At 42.8% G+C, this 20,000-nt stretch overlaps 2 protein-coding genes across 2 annotated transcripts in view; both read right to left on the minus strand.

The window, feature by feature from the left end:
• Positions 1 to 15,308, minus strand: part of LOC117740184 (calcium/calmodulin-dependent protein kinase type II subunit beta) — a 30,939-nt gene extending 15,631 nt beyond the window's left edge. Inside the window, exons 1-6 of the mRNA XM_034546407.1 lie at positions 15,247 to 15,308; positions 11,807 to 11,901; positions 10,683 to 10,742; positions 8,326 to 8,380; positions 7,609 to 7,674; positions 4,272 to 4,344 (exon numbers count right to left, since the gene is read on the minus strand). Coding sequence (XP_034402298.1) covers positions 4,272 to 4,344; positions 7,609 to 7,674; positions 8,326 to 8,380; positions 10,683 to 10,742; positions 11,807 to 11,901; positions 15,247 to 15,308 — 411 coding nt within the window. The remainder of the gene's footprint in view (positions 1 to 4,271; positions 4,345 to 7,608; positions 7,675 to 8,325; positions 8,381 to 10,682; positions 10,743 to 11,806; positions 11,902 to 15,246) is intronic.
• A 4,216-nt stretch (positions 15,309 to 19,524) lies between these two features.
• Positions 19,525 to 20,000, minus strand: part of nudcd3 (NudC domain containing 3) — a 3,945-nt gene continuing 3,469 nt past the window's right edge. The window contains exon 6 of the mRNA XM_034547166.1: positions 19,525 to 19,794. Within this exon, the coding sequence (XP_034403057.1) occupies positions 19,684 to 19,794 (111 nt within the window). The 3' untranslated portion in view covers positions 19,525 to 19,683. The remainder of the gene's footprint in view (positions 19,795 to 20,000) is intronic.

Raw genomic sequence — 20,000 nt, forward strand, 5'->3', positions numbered from 1 at the left:
TGTGTCTCTTTGTGGTTGTTTTGTGTCTCTTTGTGGTTGTTTTGTGTTTCTTTATGGTTGTTTTGTGTCTCTTTGTGGTTGTTTTGTGTTTCTTTATGGTTGTTTTGTGTCTCTTTATGGTTGTTTTGTGTCTCTTTGTGGTTGTTTTGTGTTTCTTTATGGTTGTTTTGTGTCTCTTTATGGTTGTTTTGTGTCTCTTTGTGGTTGTTTTGTGTTTCTTTATGGTTACTTTGTATCTCTTTAAGGTTATTTTGCACCTCCTTTTACTCATTTTCTGTCTTTGTGGTTGTTTTTTTGGTTCAGAGTCCTGAACCACATGGAGACAGAGTCCTGAACCACATGGAGACAGAGTCCTGAACCACACGAGACAGAGTCCTGAACCACATGGAGACAGAGTCCTGAACCACACGAGACAGAGTCCTGAACCACATGGAGACAGAGTCCTGAACCACACGAGACAGAGTCCTGAACCACATGGAGACAGAGTCCTGAACCACATGGAGACAGAGTCCTGAACCACATGGAGACAGAGTCCTGAACCACACGAGACAGAGTCCTGAACCACATGGAGACAGAGTCCTGAACCACATGGAGACAGAGTCCTGAACCACATGGAGACAGAGTCCTGAACCACACGAGACAGAGTCCTGAACCACATGGAGACAGAGTCCTGAACCACATGGAGACAGAGTCCTGAACCACACGAGACAGAGTCCTGAACCACATGGAGACAGAGTCCTGAACCACACGAGACAGAGTCCTGAACCACATGGAGACAGAGTCCTGAACCACATGCAGCCGACAACCGGCTGCAGGAACCAGCTGGATGTTGAGCTTCAGGTCAGACGTCATGTCGCCCTCTGCTGGCTGATGTATAAACTATGAACGCTTTTTAAATGAAGAGGGGGACTTCTCAACAGGAAGTGGATATTAATATTATTATAATTATTATATGTTTGTGCCGTAAATATGAAGCTGCAGCTAGCGGGCCATTAACGTAGCTTAGCTTAGCATAAAGATTGAAAACAGAGTTATTGCATCTCTTTGTGGTTATTTAGTGTCTCTTTGTGGTTATTTTGTCTCTTTGTGGTTATTTTGTCTCTTTGTGGTTATTTTGTCTCTTTGTGGTTATTTAGTCTCTTTGTGGTTATTTTGTGTCTCTTTGTGGTCATTTTGTCTCTTTGTGGTCATTTTGTCTCTTTGTGGTTATTTTGTGTCTCTTTGTGGTTATTTTGTGTCTCTTTGTGGTCATTTTGTCTCTTTGTGGTTATTTTGTGTCTCTTTGTGGTCATTTTGTCTCTTTGTGGTTACTTAGTGTCTCTTTGTGGTTATTTTGTCTCTTTGTGGTTACTTAGTGTCTCTTTGTGGTCATTTTGTCTCTTTGTGGTTATTTTGTCTCTTTGTGGTTATTTAGTCTCTTTGTGGTTATTTAATCTCTTTGTGGTTATTTTGTGTCTCTTTGTGGTTATTTTGTCTCTTTGTGGTTATTTTGTCTCTTTGTGGTTATTGTGTCTCTTTGTGGTTACTTAGTGTCTCTTTGTGGTTATTTTGTCTTTTTGTGGTTATTTTGTGTCTCTTTGTGGTTATTTTGTGTCTTTGTGGTTATTTTGTCTCTTTGTGGTCATTTTGTGTCTCTTTGTGGTTATTTAGTCTCTTTGTGGTCATTTTGTGTCTCTTTGTGGTTATTTAGTCTCTTTGTGGTTATTTTGTGTCTCTTTGTGGTTATTTTGTGTCTCTTTGTGGTAATTTAGTCTCTTTGTGGTTATTTTGTGTCTCTTTGTGGTTATTTAGTCTCTTTGTGGTTATTTTGTCTCTTTGTGGTTATTTTGTCTCTTTGTGGTTATTTTGTGTCTCTTTGTGGTTATTTTGTGTCTTTGTGGTTATTTTGTGTCTCTTTGTGGTCATTTTGTGTCTCTTTGTGGTTATTTAGTCTCTTTGTGGTCATTTTGTGTCTCTTTGTGGTTATTTAGTCTCTTTGTGGTTATTTTGTGTCTCTTTGTGGTTATTTTGTCTCTTTGTGGTTATTTAGTCTCTTTGTGGTTATTTTGTCTCTTTGTGGTTATTTTGTGTCTCTTTGTGGTTATTTAGTCTCTTTGTGGTTATTTTGTGTCTCTTTGTGGTTATTTAGTGTCTCTTTGTGGTCATTTAGTCTCTTTGTGGTCATTTAGTGTCTCTTTGTGGTTATTTAGTCTCTTTGTGGTCATTTAGTCTCTTTGTGGTTATTTAGTGTCTCTTTGTGGTCATTTAGTCTCTTTGTGGTTATTTAGTCTCTTTGTGGTTATTTAGTATCTTTGTGGTTATTTTGTGTCTCTTTGTGGTTATTTTGTGTCTCTTTGTGGTCATTTAGTCTCTTTGTGGTTATTTTGTCTCTTTGTGGTTATTTAGTCTCTTTGTGGTTATTTTGTCTCTTTGTGGTTATTTTGTGTCTCTTTGTGGTTATTTAGTCTCTTTGTGGTTATTTTGTGTCTCTTTGTGGTTATTTTGTGTCTCTTTGTGGTCATTTAGTCTCTTTGTGGTTATTTTGTGTCTCTTTGTGGTTATTTAGTCTCTTTGTGGTTATTTTGTGTCTCTTTGTGGTTATTTAGTCTCTTTGTGGTTATTTTGTCTCTTTGTGGTTATTTTGTGTCTCTTTGTGGTTATTTAGTGTCTCTTTGTGGTCATTTAGTCTCTTTGTGGTCATTTAGTGTCTCTTTGTGGTTATTTAGTCTCTTTGTGGTCATTTAGTCTCTTTGTGGTTATTTAGTGTCTCTTTCATCTTCCTCTTGTCTTTCAGAGCAGAAGATAACTTACTTTGATCGTTCAGTCGTGTTTCATGAACAACAACAACATCTCTTTTCCTCTACACAACGTTATGAACCTCCACGAGGGAAATAATCATGAGCGCCTCCCGACCTTCTGCCTCCTCTGAGGGAACCTTCAATTCACTGGAAGAGTCCGACTGCAATAATGTGAGCCGGGCCTGAATGTTTTCTATAGAAATTCATGTGATATAAATAAGACACCCTTAAAGTAACAATCACGGTGTTGGTTTGCATCTTGTGTCTCTTTGTGGTTACTTAGTGTCTCTTTGTGATTATTTTGTGTCTCTTTGTGGTTATTTTGTGTCTCTTTGTGGTTATTTTGTCTCTTATTTTGTCTCTTTGTTGTTATTTTGTCTCTTTGTGGTTATTTTGTTGTTATTTAGTGTCTCTTTGTGGTTATTTTGTGTCTCTTTGTGGTTATTTTGTTGTTATTTTGTGTCTCTTTGTGGTCATTTTGTTGTTATTTTGTGTCTCTTTGTGTGTGGTTATTTTCGTTTTGCATCTTCAAAAACAGGACATTTTATATGACCTCCTGTTTAAAGTTTATAAGCAAATAATAAACGCTTATAAAACATTATAGCACGCTGTAATGCAGAGAGAACATTTTAAAATATTTCTAAACTTATTTTTTAACCACTATAACTCATCTAACTGGTTTATGAAACAGTTAATGAGTTACCGATGAGGTTGTATCACATAGTTTTAATGGTTATAAACACATTTATTAACATGCTTCGGAATGTAATATAATGTAAACAGTTTTAAACATTTTTTAAGTTGCTATGAGCGAAAGTAAAAATATAAATAGATATAATGCTAAGACTTTGTAATGATAAGTTATAAACTATTGATTGTTTATATAATGCGATTAGATGCTGTGTGGTCGGTTATAATAAAGTGGCATCCTTTGATTTGCATTTATAAATTAAATGTAATTTTGAGAAATCTTTTAGAGCAATTTAAGAGAATAATAAGAGACAAAAATCTGATGTAAATTTGTTCTTAATAAAGTCATTTATTCATCAAGCTGCTGGGAAAGTCTGAAACCCAATAAAACCTAACTTCATATTTATATTTATTAAAGATTTAGACTCTCGAGTCTGTGGCACCTGTAACCACACCCCCCCCAGTGACGTCACGGCGTACTGACGCCCCCTGAAGTACACTTCTACGTCACGGCAGCGTTAAACATTTTGGGGAGGAAACAAAAAAAGCTGCTTTCAAGTTGTTTTTTCACAAAACGTTCAATAAAAAAAATAATAATTTAAAAAAAAATGCGTGCAGAGAATCAGCTCAATGCAACACAAGAAGGACACACACATGCGCGTGTGGACACGGCGGACGCACACACATGCAGAGACAAGCAGACACAGCACTTACCGGCCTTCAGAACGTGGTTCACATACCTCCCAACACACACACACACACACACACACACACACACACACACACACACTGCAGGTGACTCACCTTGAGGTCTCTGTGTACCACCCCCATCTGATGGCAGTGGAGCACGGCCTCCAGGATCTGCTGGATGCAATGACTGCACGCAAACAGCAGGGGGCGGGGGGGGGGGGGGGCAGGTTAGTCTGATGCACATTCACCCCCCCTCAACTGTCACATCCATGCACGAGTATTCTCGCCGCACACTCACACTGAACACACACTAAATGAATACAATAACACCTGTCTGAGAGGAGGTGTGTGTGTGTGTGTGTGTGTGTGTGTGTGTGTGTGTGTGTGTGTGTGTGTGTGTGTGTGTGCACGTCTTCCACGTGAGTCAGGAAGAGTGGGCGTGACCTGCAGCCCCGTGTGGGAGGCGCTGTGTCTGCCCTGGGCTTTGTCTGCCCTGGGTGATGTATTCAGGAGCGCTGCTTTTTCCTGAGTGTCTGAAGTAGACGCTGCTCGCTCGCTCTCTCTCTCTCTCTCTCTCTCTCTCTCTCTCTCTTTCATGCTTAGTCACACACTCTCTCTCTCTCTCTCTCTCTCCCTCTTTCATGCTTAGTCACACACTCTCTCTCTCTCTCTCTGCCGGGGCCCACAGGAAATCACACTTCTGGGTCAGACCGTCTAAAATAGTGCAACAAGAGTCCCAAAAGCACAAAACAAACAAAGAGTCAGACTGACAGACAGCAAGCACAGGCGTTTGTGTTGGTTTGTTTTTTATAAATAAAATCACAGGCACCAAATTAAAACAGTACGACAACAAGCATGTACCCTTAGACACGGGGGTGCAGGGCAATGCGACACAATGAGACACACACACACACACACACACACACACACACACACCTTGAGGTCCCTGTGCACTATGTCATGTTGGTGGGTGTAAGACACACAGTCTAGAATCTGATGGATACAGTGACTGTGGAGACAAAACGACAGGGGGGGGGGGGGGGGGGGGGGGTAAAGGAGGCAACACAGGAAGGAAAGGAAACATGAAAGACGGGTAATACATCAATAGAGGAACATCTGACAGGAGGAACAGAGGATCATATGGTGAGAAGAAGAAAAACATATTTCCTGATTTATCTCAGATTTTTAGATATTTGTTTTCTATCATTAACCCAAAACAATGGAGGTGAATGGGATTTTGTTTAAAATAGAAAATGTTTAAAACATGACTAAAGGGCACCGAGCACCAACATAGTCAACATCTGAAGTGTATTGAAGCTGCATTCTCTCTCCTGACCACCAGGGGGCGACTCCTCTGGTTGTATAGAAGTCTATGCTTCATGTGTTAAAGCTGCATTCTCTCTCCTGACCACCAGGGGGCGACTCCTCTGGTTGTATAGAAGTCTATGCTTCATGTGTTAAAGCTGCATTCTCTCTCCTGACCACCAGGGGGCGACTCCTCTGGTTGTATAGAAGTCCATGCTTCATGTGTTAAAGCTTCATTCTCTCTCCTGACCACCAGGGGGCGACTCCTCTGGTTGTATAGAAGTCTATGCTTCATGTGCTGCATTCTCTCTCCTGACCACCAGGGGGCGACTCCTCTGGTTGTATAGAAGTCTATGCTTCATGTGTTAAAGCTGCATTCTCTCTCCTGACCACCAGGGGGCGACTCCTCTGGTTGTATAGAAGTCTATATAAATGACTCTACTTCTCTTGATGTATTCCCTCAGTAAACATTGTAAACATGAGTTTTTGGTCTCAATCTCTAGTTTCAAGTCTTCTTCAATACAGCGTGATGTTCATTTAGTAAATGATGGTCATTTAGAGTCAAACAGACCATAAAGCAGGGTATGCTTTAGGGGCGGGGCTACACGGTGATTGACAGGTTTGTGTTTTTGAATCAAATAGTTGGTGAGGCATTTCTCTCCAAACCTAAACTGGAAAAGACACCGGATGCAAGAAAATATGTTTTCTTTGTGTCATTTGGGCGAACTGGTCAAGAGACTATGTAACGGTGTGGAGAGAGAGAGAGAGAGAGAGAGAGAGAGAGAGAGAGAGAGAGAGAGAGAGAGAGAGGAGGGAAAGGACTGCAGAGGGAGGACAGAGAGGTAACCGTCAGAGAGACAGTCATCAAGCCATGCTAATCACACACCCACACACACACACATTGAGTGACACACACACACACACACACATAATATATGCAAAGAAACAAGGGAGAATGAAGGCAGATGAGAGCGGAGAAAATATAATAATAGGGAGAGTAGAGCTCGAGAATAGAGAGGAAGAAGCATAGATACGTGTCCTCAGCAACCAGCTTTACTTCACTTAAATTAATACAGATTATAACATCTTTAAAACGTCCATTGGTTACATGAGAGCGTTAATCCTCTTATGTCTAGAAATGATTTTACCTAACTTGTGCAATAGGGGGCCGGCCCTTTAAGTTCATAACTAAAAGTACAATGAAAAGTTCACCCAGGACTCGAACAGCGCTCTCCTGGGTGAAAGTCCTGAGTTAGTTTCATCCCAAACGTCGACCTCCTCCTTTGCTCCCGTCATAATAACGATGGCCACTAGAGGGGGGGGGGGGGGGGGGGGGGGGGGGGGGCGTGCTCTTATTAAAGTGAATAAGCCAACACCATGTTTGATTGATTGACATCACCTTGAATCCACAAAATTAAAATAAAAAAAAATATAAAAAAACGAGATAATTTTATTGTTCTGCATTAAATGAATAAAAAATATATATTTAAAGCCTTGAATACACATATATATGTATTTCTATATATTTCTATTTATTTATATATATATATATATATATATATATATATACATATGTATTTCTATTTATTTCTCTCTATATATATATATATCAGGTGGAGGTTATAAAAAAAGGCCAAATGTGAGACAAAGAGTGAGAGTTAAAGATGTTTAAAAATGATCAAAAAACAACTGTAAAATAACTCTTTTTTACTCCCTCTCTACTTCTACCTCTCCTCCTCCTCCTTGTCAGACTTCCGTGTCCTTCGTTTCTTCCTCTCTGCCTTTCTTCTTCTCTCGCCTCCACAAACCGCCTCCACACTCAAATTGATTTAAGTCTACTTCCTGAGGGGCGGGTTTGGCTGCAGCGTGGGCGTGTGTTGCACTTATTTTGTGTACGTTTCCATCCGTCTGGGGGGGGGGGCTGGAGGAGGGGGCTGGAGGAGGGGGGGGGGGGGGGGGGGCGTGGGGGGGGGGCGGTGCTTCGACCTTGATTTGCAATTCAGTTCAAATAAAAAATGCACAGAGAGTTTTATCCATTGGAGCTATAAGTCTGCATAACGGATAAAATGATCTAAAGAGATGAGAGGAAACTGACGAAGAGGAAGAAGAAGAAGAAGAAGAAGAATCATCATCATCATCATCATACCTGGCATCGGCCTCACTGTAGTACTCTCTGGCCACGATGTCCTCAAACAGCTCTCCTCCTGTCACCCTGAAAATGTAAAGAAGGAGGTTAAAACACACACACACACACACACACACACACACACACACACACACACACACACACACACACACACACACACACACACACACACACACACACACACACACACACACACACACACACACACACACACACACACACACACACACACACACACACACACACACACACAGGCAGGAGGGGGATGTCCTCATTAGGGGGGAAACCCCGGCTGCAGGATTCACTCTGACTGGGTTGCCATGGAGACTGGCTCCAGTGCGGGGGAGTGTTGCATCTGTGTGTGTGTGAGTGTGAGTGGAAGCCGCAAGGATGGAGGTAGGGGAGGAGGGGAGGCCTGTTATGTAACAGGGGGAGGGGGGGGGGGGGGGGGGGAGGGGGAGGGGGGGACTGCCTTGGAAGACGAGGAGGGGATGAAGAGGAGGAGACGATGAAGAAGAAGAAGAAGAAATGCAGATATTGAAGAAGAAGATAGATGCAGTGAGGATTGAAGGAAGGGAGTGGAACATTAAGGACCAGGGAAGGAGGAGGAGGAGGAGGAGGAGGAGGAAGGAGGGGGGGCAGCACAAGAAGGCAGATAAAGAGAAAAAGGAAGGAAGAGAAGGAAGGAAGGAAGGAAGGAAGGAGGAAACAACTCACAGGTCAAAGAGGAGGTAGTGGAAGCCTTCCTCCGAGATGCTGTCATGGAGACGAACTGCAGGAGGAAGAAGAGGAGTCAAAATACTTTACTTAATCTCCATTGAGCGTTAGTGTAGTCAGTAGTTGTAGAGTCAGTAGTAGAGTCAGTAGAGTCAGTAGTAGTAGAGTTAGTAGAGTCAGTAGTTGTAGAGTCAGTAGTAGAGTCAGTAGAGTCAGTAGTAGTAGAGTTAGTAGAGTCAGTAGTAGTAGAGTCAGTAGTAGAGTCAGTAGTAGAGTTAGTAGAGTCAGTAGTAGTAGAGACAGTAGTAGTAGAGTCAGTAGTAGTAGAGTTAGTAGAGTCAGTAGTAGTAGAGACAGTAGTAGTAGAGTCAGTAGTAGAGTCAGTATAGTCAGTAGTAGTAGAGACAGTAGTAGTAGAGTCAGTAGTAGTAGAGTTAGTAGAGTCAGTAGTAGTAGAATCAGTAGTAGTAGTGTCAGTAGTCGTAGAGTCAGTAGTAATGATGTCAGTAGTCGTAGAGTCAGTAGTAATGATGTCAGTAGTAGTAGAGTCAGTAGTAGAGTCAGTAGTAGAGTCAGTACTAGTAGAGTCAGTACTAGTAGAGTCAGTAGTAGAGTTAGTAGAGTCAGTAGTAGTAGAGTCAGTACTAGTAGAGTCAGTAGTAGAGTCAGTATAGTCAGTAGTAGTAGAGTCAGTAGTAGTCAGTATAGTCAGTAGTAGTAGAGTCAGTAGTAGTCAGTATAGTCAGTAGTAGTAGAGTCAGTAGTAGAGTTAGTAGAGTCAGTAGTAGTCAGTATAGTCAGTAGTAGTAGAGTCAGTAGTAGTCAGTATAGTCAGTAGTAGTAGAGTCAGTAGTAGAGTTAGTAGAGTCAGTAGTAGTAGAGTCAGTAGTAGTCAGTATAGTCAGTAGTAGTAGAGTCAGTAGTAGAGTCAGTAGTAGTAGAGTCAGTAGTAGAGTTAGTAGAGTCAGTAGTAGTAGAGTTAGTAGAGTCAGTAGTAGTAGAGTCAGTAGTAGAGTTAGTAGAGTCAGTAGTAGTAGAGTCAGTAGAGTCAGTAGTAGTAGAGTCAGTAGTAGAGTCAGTATAGTCAGTAGTAGTATAGTCAGTAGTAGAGTTAGTAGAGTCAGTAGTAGTAGAGTCAGTAGTAGAGTTAGTAGAGTCAGTAGTAGTATAGTCAGTAGTAGAGTCAGTATAGTCAGTAGTAGTAGAGTTAGTAGAGTCAGTAGTAGAGTCAGTAGTAGAGTTAGTAGAGTCAGTAGTAGTATAGTCAGTAGTAGAGTCAGTATAGTCAGTAGTAGTAGAGTCAGTAGTAGAATCAGTAGTAGAATCAGTATAGTCAGTAGTAGTATAGTCAGTAGTAGAGTTAGTAGAGTCAGTAGTAGTAGAGTTAGTAGAGTCAGTAGTAGTATAGTCAGTAGTAGTAGAGTCAGTAGTGGTAGAGTCAGTAGTAATGATGTCAGTAGTAGTAGAGTCAGTAGTAATTATGTCAGTAGTAATGATTTCAGTAGTATAGTCAGTAGTAATGATGTCAGTAGTCGTAGAGTAAGTAGTAATGATGTCAGTAGTAATAATGTCAGTATTATTGATGTCAGTAGTACTGATGTCAGTAGTCGTAGAGTCAGTAGTAATGATGTCAGTAGTAGTGATGTCAGTAGTAGTGATGTCAGTAGTAGTGATGTCAGTAGTAATGATATCAGTAGTAATGATGTCAGTAGTAGTGATGTCAGTAGTAATGATGTCAGTACTAGTGATGTCGGTAGTAGTGATGTCAGTAGTAATGATGTCAGTAGTAATGATGTCAGTAGTAATGATGTCAGTAGTAGTGATGTCAGTAGTAGCGATGTCAGTAGTAGTGATATCAGTAGTAATGATGTCAGTAGTAATGATGTCAGTACTAGTGATGTCGGTAGTAGTGATGTCAGTAGTAATGATGTCAGTAGTAATGATGTCAGTAGTAGTGATGTCAGTAGTAGCGATGTCAGTAGTAGTGATATCAGTAGTAATGATGTCAGTAGTAATGATGTCAGTAGTAGTGATGTCAGTAGTAATGATGTCAGTACTAGTGATGTCGGTAGTAGTGATGTCAGTAGTAATGATGTCAGTAGTAATGATGTCAGTAGTAGTGATGTCAGTAGTAGTGATATCAGTAGTAATGATGTCAGTAGTAATAATGTCAGTAGTAGTGATATCAGTAGTAATGATGTCAGTAGTAATGATGTCAGTAGTAGTGATGTCAGTAGTAATGATGTCAGTAGTAGTGATGTCAGTAGTAATGATGTCAGTAGTAGTGATGTCAGTAGTAATGATGTCAGTAGTCGTGTGATATTAATCTCAAGAACTTTGTGATTTTAAAGTCTCACCGATGTTCGAGTGCTTCAACAATCTGCAGATTCTGGCTTCTCGATCCAGTTTCTGATGATCTGCAACAGTCAGAGGAGTCAACCAATGAGAAACCCTCATTTCACACACACACACACACGCACACACACACACACACACACACACACACACACACACACACACACACACACACACACACACACACACACACACACACACACACACACACACACACACAGCCTGAGGGCTACTCCTTTCCCAGATGTCCATTTAACCTCTCATTCCAGTTAGAGGAGAGGAGGGAGAGGAGGAAGAGGAGGAAGGAGAAAAAGAAGAGGAGAGGAAAGGAAAGGAAACGTGAAGGAATAAGAGGAGAGGAAATAAGAGGACAAGAAAGAGGAGGAGGAGGAGAGACAAGGTGCGAAGAGGAGACAATATAAGGGGAGAGGAAACAAGAAGACAAGATAGGAGATGAGGTCGCAAAGACAAGAAACATGAGGAGAGGAAACGTGGAGAGGACGGGAGAGAAAAGAGAGGAAACAAGAGGAGAGGATGAGAGAAGAAGAAAGGGAGGAGATAGAAGAGGAAAGTAAACAAGAGGAGATAGGAGAAGAGGAGAGGAAAACAGAAGAGACGAGGCAAGGAGACTTAGCTGGAGAGAAGTAGAGGAAACGAGAGGAGAGGAGGAGAGAAAAGGAGAGGGAAGGAGGAATGAGGAGAGGAAATGAAGATGAGGCTACAGGAAGGAAACGTAAGGGGGAATCTGGTAAACAGAGGAGACGAGGCAAGGAGACATAGCAGGAGAGAAGTAGTTGAAAAACGAGGGCAGAGGAGACAAGGATGTGAGGTAACTCCCTGATTTTCAGATGATTTCTGGGACGTTATTTTCGCCACAAATACAACGTAAATAAAACTGATATCATGAGGAATCATCTCGCCGTCCTCCTCCTCCTCTTTCTCCTCTTCCTCCTCCTCCTCCTCTTCTTCCTCATCTTCCTCCTCCTCTTTCTCTTTCTCCTCCTCCTCTTCCTCTTCCTCCTCATCTTCCTCCTCTTCCTCCTCCTCCTCTTGCTCTTCCTCTTCCTCCTGGTCCTCCTCCTCCTTCTCTTCCTCCTCCTCTTCCTCCTCCTCCTCCTCTTCTCACCTCTGGCCGAGAGCTTTTTGGTGTTGATGATTTTGGCGGCGTGCTCTTGGCCCGAGCAGAGTTTGACACAGCGGCGCACCACTGAAAAGGCTCCCCTGGGAAACAAAGACAAGGGGGGGGGGGGGGGGGGGCAGGAAGAGGAGACGGGTGTCAGCCGCTACATTAAAAAAAGCAGAGTCAGCGGCAGGTTGACCTTCTGACCTTCTGACCTCTGACCTCTGATCTGCATGCCCGAAAATACTGCAAGTGAAAGTACACGTAGGAGTGACCCCGTGGTGCAGAATGTCCCATTTCAGGTTCATAAAGTGTGTTTAATGTGGCAGCTGGAGACTTTTATATGGTGCTGACAGTTTAATCTGTAATAATACATCATCGTTTCAGACTAACTGGGGAACAAAGTGGAGCGTTTAGCAGCTAAAGAGACGGATGATTTCCCCGGGAGGAGGAGACCAAAAACAGAGCAAAAAGAGAGAGAATGTTACAGTCGTCATGGGGACACTGACCACGTGACGACTGTAAGAAGTGGACGTCGTCACGTGACGTCACCCGTCCAGTTCCATTATTTTGGTCGTCAGCGTTTAACACCGTGGTAGAGACCTGTCAATCACATTGTAGCCCCGCCCCTGAAGCATCCCCTGCTTTATGGTCTGTTTGACTCTAAATGACCATAATTTACTAAATGAACATCACGCTGTATTGAAGAAGACTTGAAACTAGAGATTGAGACCAAAAACTAATGTTTACAATGTTTACTGAGGGAATAAATCAAGAGAAGTAGAGTCATTTATATAGACTTCTATACAACCAGAGGAGTCGCCCCCTGGTGGTCAGGAGAGAGAATGCAGCTTTAACACATGAAGCATAGACTTCTATACAACCAGAGGAGTCGCCCCCTGGTGGTCAGGAGAGAGAATGCAGCTTTAACACATGAAGCATAGACTTCTATACAACCAGAGGAGTCGCCCCCTGGTGGTCAGGAGAGAGAATGCAGCTTTAACACATGAAGCATAGACTTCTATACAACCAGAGGAGTCGCCCCCTGGTGGTCAGGAGAGAGAATGCAGCTTTAACACTTGAAGCATAGACTTCTATACAACCAGAGGAGTCGCCCCCTGGTGGTGAGGAGAGAGAATGCAGCTTTAACACATGAAGCATAGGCTTAAGACTTATAGAAAAAACTATAATTAACTCAGAATGGTGTGTAATATTACATTTTTAAAACTCAAAAACTGGCATTTTAAATATTTAATGCATGCTTATAAAAATAATAATAATATTGATAATAGTTTTATTTCATGAGCCTTTTATGGCACTCAAGGTCACCTTACATCACATAATATTCATAATATTCACTCTGAGGGGAGTGTGTGAGAGTTTCATTGCGTAACAACAAAGAGGTGAGATAAAATTAGCTCTGAGAAGTGACTGAGGTGGTTATTTCTGTTTGGGTTTGATGAGCAAACATGGCAGCAAAATAATTATTGTCTAGTTTCTTGTCGTTTGATAAAACTATTATAATCTCATGTAATTATATCAGCGTTGCCAGATGTCTGTACAATATTTCCCCTGTACGAGGTGCGATCAATAATACCAAAAATGCCATAACGACCAATTTTGTGAGGCAGTTGGTTTTAGTCTGCGCTGTCACTTTAATTAATTTAAATGATGGATCCTACCTCTGTGCTTACCAGGCGGCAACCTCGGGTTCTTTAAAGCGAAGTCTATGCTTCATGTGTTAAAGCTGCATTCTCTCTCCTGACCACCAGGGGGCGACTCCTCTGGTTGTATAGAAGTCTATGCTTCATGTGTTAAAGCTGCATTCTCTCTCCTGACCACCAGGGGGCGACTCCTCTGGTTGTATAGAAGTCTATGCTTCATGTGTTAAAGCTGCATTCTCTCTCCTGACCACCAGGGGGCGACTCCTCTGGTTGTATAGAAGTCTATGCTTCATGTGTTAAAGCTGCATTCTCTCTCCTGACCACCAGGGGGTGACTCCTCTGGTTGTATAGAAGTCTATCCTTCATGTGTTAAAGCTGCATTCTCTCTCCTGACCACCAGGGGGCGACTCCTCTGGTTGTATAGAAGTCTATGCTTCATGTGTTAAAGCTGCATTCTCTCTCCTGACCACCAGGGGGCGACTCCTCTGGTTGTATAGAAGTCTATGCTTCATGTGTTAAAGCTGCATTCTCTCTCCTGACCACCAGGAGGCGACTCCTCTGGTTGTATAGAAGTCTATGCTTCATGTGTTAAAGCTGCATTCTCTCTCCTGACCACCAGGGGGCGACTCCTCTGGTTGTATAGAAGTCTATATAAATGACTCTACTTCTCTTGATGTATTCCCTCAGTAAACATTGTAAACATTAGTTTTTGGTCTCAATCTCTAGTTTCAAGTCTTCTTCAATACAGCGTGATGTTCATTTAGTAAATTATGGTCATTTAGAGTCAAACAGACCATAATGTAGAGGATGATCGACCCAAAGAGGGCAAAGACCAAAATGTGGAAGTGGATGCTTCAAACCGAGGAGTGACGTCATGTGACCACGTCCACCTCGTACAGTCTGTGGTTTGAGTCCACATGAAGACGGTCATGTCCTCTCTTGTTGCTCTGTCTTTGGTCTCCTCCTGAGTGAAGGGGTTTCTGCATCCCCCCCCCTCAAACTGTCCATCGTGGTCATGTAATGCTACATTAGTAACCCACTCTTTGTAACTAACAATTAATGAATTAATCATTAGTCATATTTTCATTCACCTGAAATGCAACAATTAATCTGGAACATTAATTTTCTCGATAAATGGCGTAAAAAAACATTTAATAAATCATTGAAAACAGTTTTTTTGTCGATGGACTAGTTATTTGAACACGTATTTCAACATCCTACATCTGCATCACACACGCACGCGCACACACACACATTGAAGCAGCGCTGGAACTGTGGAATAAATGTCCCTGTGAGTTCCTCTCTGCCCACGCACAACCTGACACCGACACCGAGTCCACTTTGCACCGCTCAGTCTCCGTTCGTCCAAATAAATAAATAAATCTCTCTCTTTATTTATTTATTTATTGATCCCGGGACACACCTCGTTACATGTGACTTCCCCACTGAGCCCCTGTGATCACAGCCAGCTGGTGATGAGGGAGCTTAAGGCTCCTCAGGCCCGTTTGTCCCTAATTAGCCTTTAGGGGGGGGGGGGGGGGGGGGGGGGTTCCCCGAAGTGATCATGCAGAAATCGAACTGCATTAAAAATAAGTCTAATAGTGTAAATACATAAATCAAAGCAATGCATATAGATAGTCATTATCACGCAGGAGAGCTCCGGAACCGGCGTTTTGGATCTGCATCCATCACATCATACCCCCCCTCCCCCCACTGCGGTTGGGACGCGCACCCGGGGTAGGGGGGGTGGGGGGGGGGAAGGCGTGAGTAACGGCAGCTTACTTGCCCAGCTCCTCGTACAGCTGGTATTCATCCGTGAAGCGCGTGCACGTCGTCGCAGCCATGATGCTGCACCTCCTCGGGACGGTGCGGGGTGCCGAGTCGTCCGGAATGCGCGTGTGCGTCGCTGCGGACCGGAGGACACCTCGGGGCTCTCGGAGTCTCCGCCCACCTCAGAGCTTCCGGACGGCTGAGTGGTTCGAGCTGCAGCTCCGACGCGCGCGCGCGCACGCTCACACAAACACGCGCAGAAAAAACACGCACCAAATTTCGTCTCGGACGGTTCGGGCACCGAGTGATGTCGGGTCTGAGGACCGACTCCTTAAATACCACGACACTGGGAGGAGAGCTCACCACGTGACGTGTTTCTCTAGAGGGGGGGGGGGGGGGAGAGAGAGAGGAGAGAGGGGGGAAAGAGGGAGGGAGGGAGAGAGAGAGAGGGAGGGGAGAGGGAGGAGAGGGGGGGAGGGGGAGGGAGGGGGGAGAGAGGGAGAGAGGGAGGAGAGGGGGGAGAGAGAGAGAGAGAGGGAGGGAGAGGGAGAGAGGGGGGAGGGAGGGAGAGAGAGAGAGAGGGAGGGAGGGAGAGAGAGGAGAGAGGGAGGGAGGGGGGAGAGAGGGAGGGAGAGAGAGGGAGGAGAGAGGGGGGGAGAGAGGGAGGAAGGAGGGAGGGAGAGAGAGAGGAGAGAGGGGGGAAAGAGGGAGGAAAGAGGGAGAGAGAGAGAGGGAGGGAGAGGGAGGAGAGAGGGAGAGAGGGAGGAGGGAGGAGAGAGGGGGGGAGAGAGGGAGGGAGGGAGAGAGAGAGGGAGAGAGAGAGAAGGAGGAGAGAGAGAGAGGGAGGAGAGATGGGGGGAGAGAGGGAGGAGAGAGGGAGGGGGGAGAGAGAGAGAGAGAGAGAGAGGGAGGAGAGATGGGGGGAGAGAGGGAGGAGAGAGGCAGGAGAGAGGGAGGAGAGAGGCAGGAGAGAGGGAGGAGAGAGGGAGGGGGGAGAGAGAAAGGGAGGGAGAGAGAGAGAGAGAGAGGGAGGAGAGAGGGGGGTTCATGGAGAGAGAGAGAAACCAATATGATCCTATATTATATATATATATATATATATATATTATATATTAATATATATATTATATTAATATATAATATATATTAATATATTATATATATTATTAATATATAATATATATTAATATATTATATAAATATAATATATATATTATATTAATATATAATATATATAATATATATTATTAATATATAATATATATATTATATAAATATAATATATATATTATATGGTAATGAGGAAGTCGCTGATGAAGTTTCTGAATCTATTTCAAGAAGAAGTTTTTTTTTTTAAACTCGGGAATAAAAATGTGAATAATTTCTTCTCGTTGCAATTAATTAAAGTGCAGGCGGACTGCAAAGCTTTTTTATGTTGTTGTTGTTGTTGTTGTTGTTTATAAACCAGAATAACAATTTATTTTAGGCCCTTTATTAACCTGTAAGGGGGTCCGCCCCCCCCCCTCCGCCCCCTACACGCACAATTTAATTCAAAGTCCCCGGTGAGAATTGTAAATGAGGAAATCTGACTTCCAAGTTCAATATTTTAATCTCACAATAGTTTGTTGTTTTCTTTGTTTTCTTTGTTTTCTTTGTTCAGGTCGAGTCGTCGTCCGAGTCGACGAAGAGGAGCCGAAACAGAGTCGTCTTCGTCACGATGTGTTCAGGAGCAGCGAGGAAGAAGAAGAAGAAGAAGAAGAAGAAGAAGAAGAAGAGCGACGAAGAGGAGGAAATCTTCAGAAGACGACAAAATGATTTTACAGCCGTGAAGAATCGAACTCCGAACGTCTTCTTCATTTGGATGGAAACTAAATGCTGCAACAGTCTGACGTGAAAGAGAACAACAGAAGGAGAACAACAAGAGGAGAACAGAAAGAGAACACCAGAAAGAGAACACCAGAAAGAGAACAGAAAGAGAACAACAGAAAGAGAACACCAGAAAGAGAACAACAGAAGGAGAACAACAAGAGGAGAACAGAAAGAGAACACCAGAAGGAGAACACCAGAAAGAGAACAACAGAAGGAGAACAGAAAGAGGAGAACAGAAAGAGAACACCAGAAGGAGAACAACAAGAGGAGAACAGAAAGAGAACAACAGAAGGAGAACAACAAGAGGAGAACAGAAAGAGAACACCAGAAAGAGAACAACAAAAGGAGAACAGAAAGAGAACACCAGAAAGAGAACAACAAAAGGAGAACAGAAAGAGAACACCAGAAAGAGAACACCAGAAAGAGAACAGAAAGAGAACAACAAAAGGAGAACAGAAAGAGAACACCAGAAAGAGAACACCAGAAAGAGAACAACAGAAGGAGAACAACAGAAAGAGAACAACAGAAAGAGAACAACAGAAAGAGAACAGAAAGAGAACAACAGAAAGAGAACAACAGAAGGAGAACAGAAAGAGAACACCAGAAAGAGAACAACAAAAGGAGAACAGAAAGAGAACACCAGAAAGAGAACACCAGAAAGAGAACAGAAAGAGAACAACAAAAGGAGAACAGAAAGAGAACACCAGAAAGAGAACACCAGAAAGAGAACAACAGAAGGAGAACAACAGAAAGAGAACAACAGAAAGAGAACAACAGAAAGAGAACAGAAAGAGAACAACAGAAAGAGAACAACAGAAGGAGAACAGAAAGAGAACACCAGAAAGAGAACAACAGAAGGAGAACAACAAAATGAGAACAGAAAGAGAACAACAGAAAGAGAACAACAAAAGGAGAACAACAGAAAGAGAACAGAAAGAGAACAACAGAAAGAGAACAACAGAAGGAGAACAACAAAAGGAGAACAGAAAGAGAACAACAGAAGGAGAACAAAAAAAAGGAGAACAGAAAGAGAACAACAGAAAGAGAACAACAGAAGGAGAACAGAAAGAGAACAACAAAAGGAGAACAACAGAAAGAGAACACCAGAAAGAGAACAACAGAAAGAGAACAACAGAAAGAGAACAACAGAAGGAGAACAGAAAGAGAACACCAGAAAGAGAACACCAGAAAGAGAACACCAGAAAGAGAACAACAGAAGGAGAACAGAAAGAGAACAGAAAGAGAACAACAGAAGGAGAACAGAAAGAGAACAACAGAAAGAGAACACCAGAAAGAGAACAACAGAAGGAGAACAACAGAAAGAGAACACCAGAAAGAGAACAACAAAAGGAGAACAACAGAAAGAGAACACCAGAAAGAGAACAACAAAAGGAGAACGGAAAGAGAACACCAGAAAGAGAACAACAGAAGGAGAACAGAAAGAGAACAACAGAAAGAGAACACCAGAAAGAGAACAACAAAAGGAGAACAGAAAGAGAACACCAGAAAGAGAACAACAGAAGGAGAACAACAGAAAGAGAACACCAGAAAGAGAACAACAGAAGGAGAACAACAGAAAGAGAACACCAGAAAGAGAACAACAAAAGGAGAACAACAGAAAGAGAACACCAGAAAGAGAACAACAAAAGGAGAACGGAAAGAGAACACCAGAAAGAGAACAACAGAAGGAGAACAACAGAGAGAGAACACCAGAAAGAGAACAACAGAAGGAGAACAACAGAAAGAGAACAACAGAAGGAGAATAACAGAAAGAGAACACCAGAAAGAGAACAACAGAAGGAGAACAACAGAAGGAGAACAACAGAAAGAGAACAACAGAAGGAGAACAACAGAAGGAGAACAACAGAAAGAGAACAACAGAAAGAGAACAACAGAAAGAGAACAACAGAAAGAGAACACCAGAAAGAGAACACCAGAAAGAGAACAACAGAAGGAGAACAACAGAAAGAGAACACCAGAAAGAGAACAGAAGGAGAACAACAGAAAGAGAACACCAGAAAGAGAACAACAGAAGGAGAACAACAGAAAGAGAACACCAGAAAGAGAACACCAGAAAGAGAACAACAGAAGGAGAACAACAGAAAGAGAACACCAGAAAGAGAACAACAGAAAGAGAACAACAGAAAGAGAACACCAGAAAGAGAACAACAGAAGGAGAACAACAGAAAGAGAACACCAGACAGAGAACACCAGAAGGAGAACAACAAAAGGAGAACAGAAAGAGAACACCAGAAAGAGAACACCAGAAAGAGAACACCAGAAGGAGAACAACAAAAGGAGAACAGAAAGAGAACACCAGAAAGAGAACACCAGAAAGAGAACAACATAAGGAGAACAACAGAAAGAGAACAGAATCCTCACATAGGCACTGTAGAGTTTTTAAATAAAAGAGTAGAACAGTGAACAAAGTACTCGTATTTATCAGATTTCAAACATGTCAAAACATCAAATAAACAAACATTTGACCCCGCCCCCTTTAGTCCAACACAACAGAGCAGCAGGTAAACAACCGACTCCGTCCAACAGTGAGGAATCGGGCCGCCGGTCTTTCCGTCCTCCTCAGAACTGCACGGCGCTGGGCGGGATGTCGAACATGGAGGGGTCGAACTGCTGCCCTTTGAAGGGCGAGCCGTCGGCCTCCCAGCCCTTCTTCAGCATGTTGTGCACCTTCTGTGGACGGAGACACGTGGGCGTAGGTTAATGTGCTCATGAAGCCACAGCGCCCCCTGGAGGCGGCGCTCAAACACAACGAGGTCACTGGGTTTTCTTTTTGTTCCCACAAATCTAACAGAGTGATACATCGTCTCGCTGGCATATCGCGTCTTTCTTTTAATTTAAATTGACTTTATATACTGCACTGAGGTCTGTAAAGGACC

Source organism: Cyclopterus lumpus, chromosome 12 (assembly GCF_009769545.1).
Source record: "Cyclopterus lumpus isolate fCycLum1 chromosome 12, fCycLum1.pri, whole genome shotgun sequence".
Classification (NCBI taxonomy): Eukaryota; Metazoa; Chordata; class Actinopteri; order Perciformes; family Cyclopteridae; genus Cyclopterus; species Cyclopterus lumpus.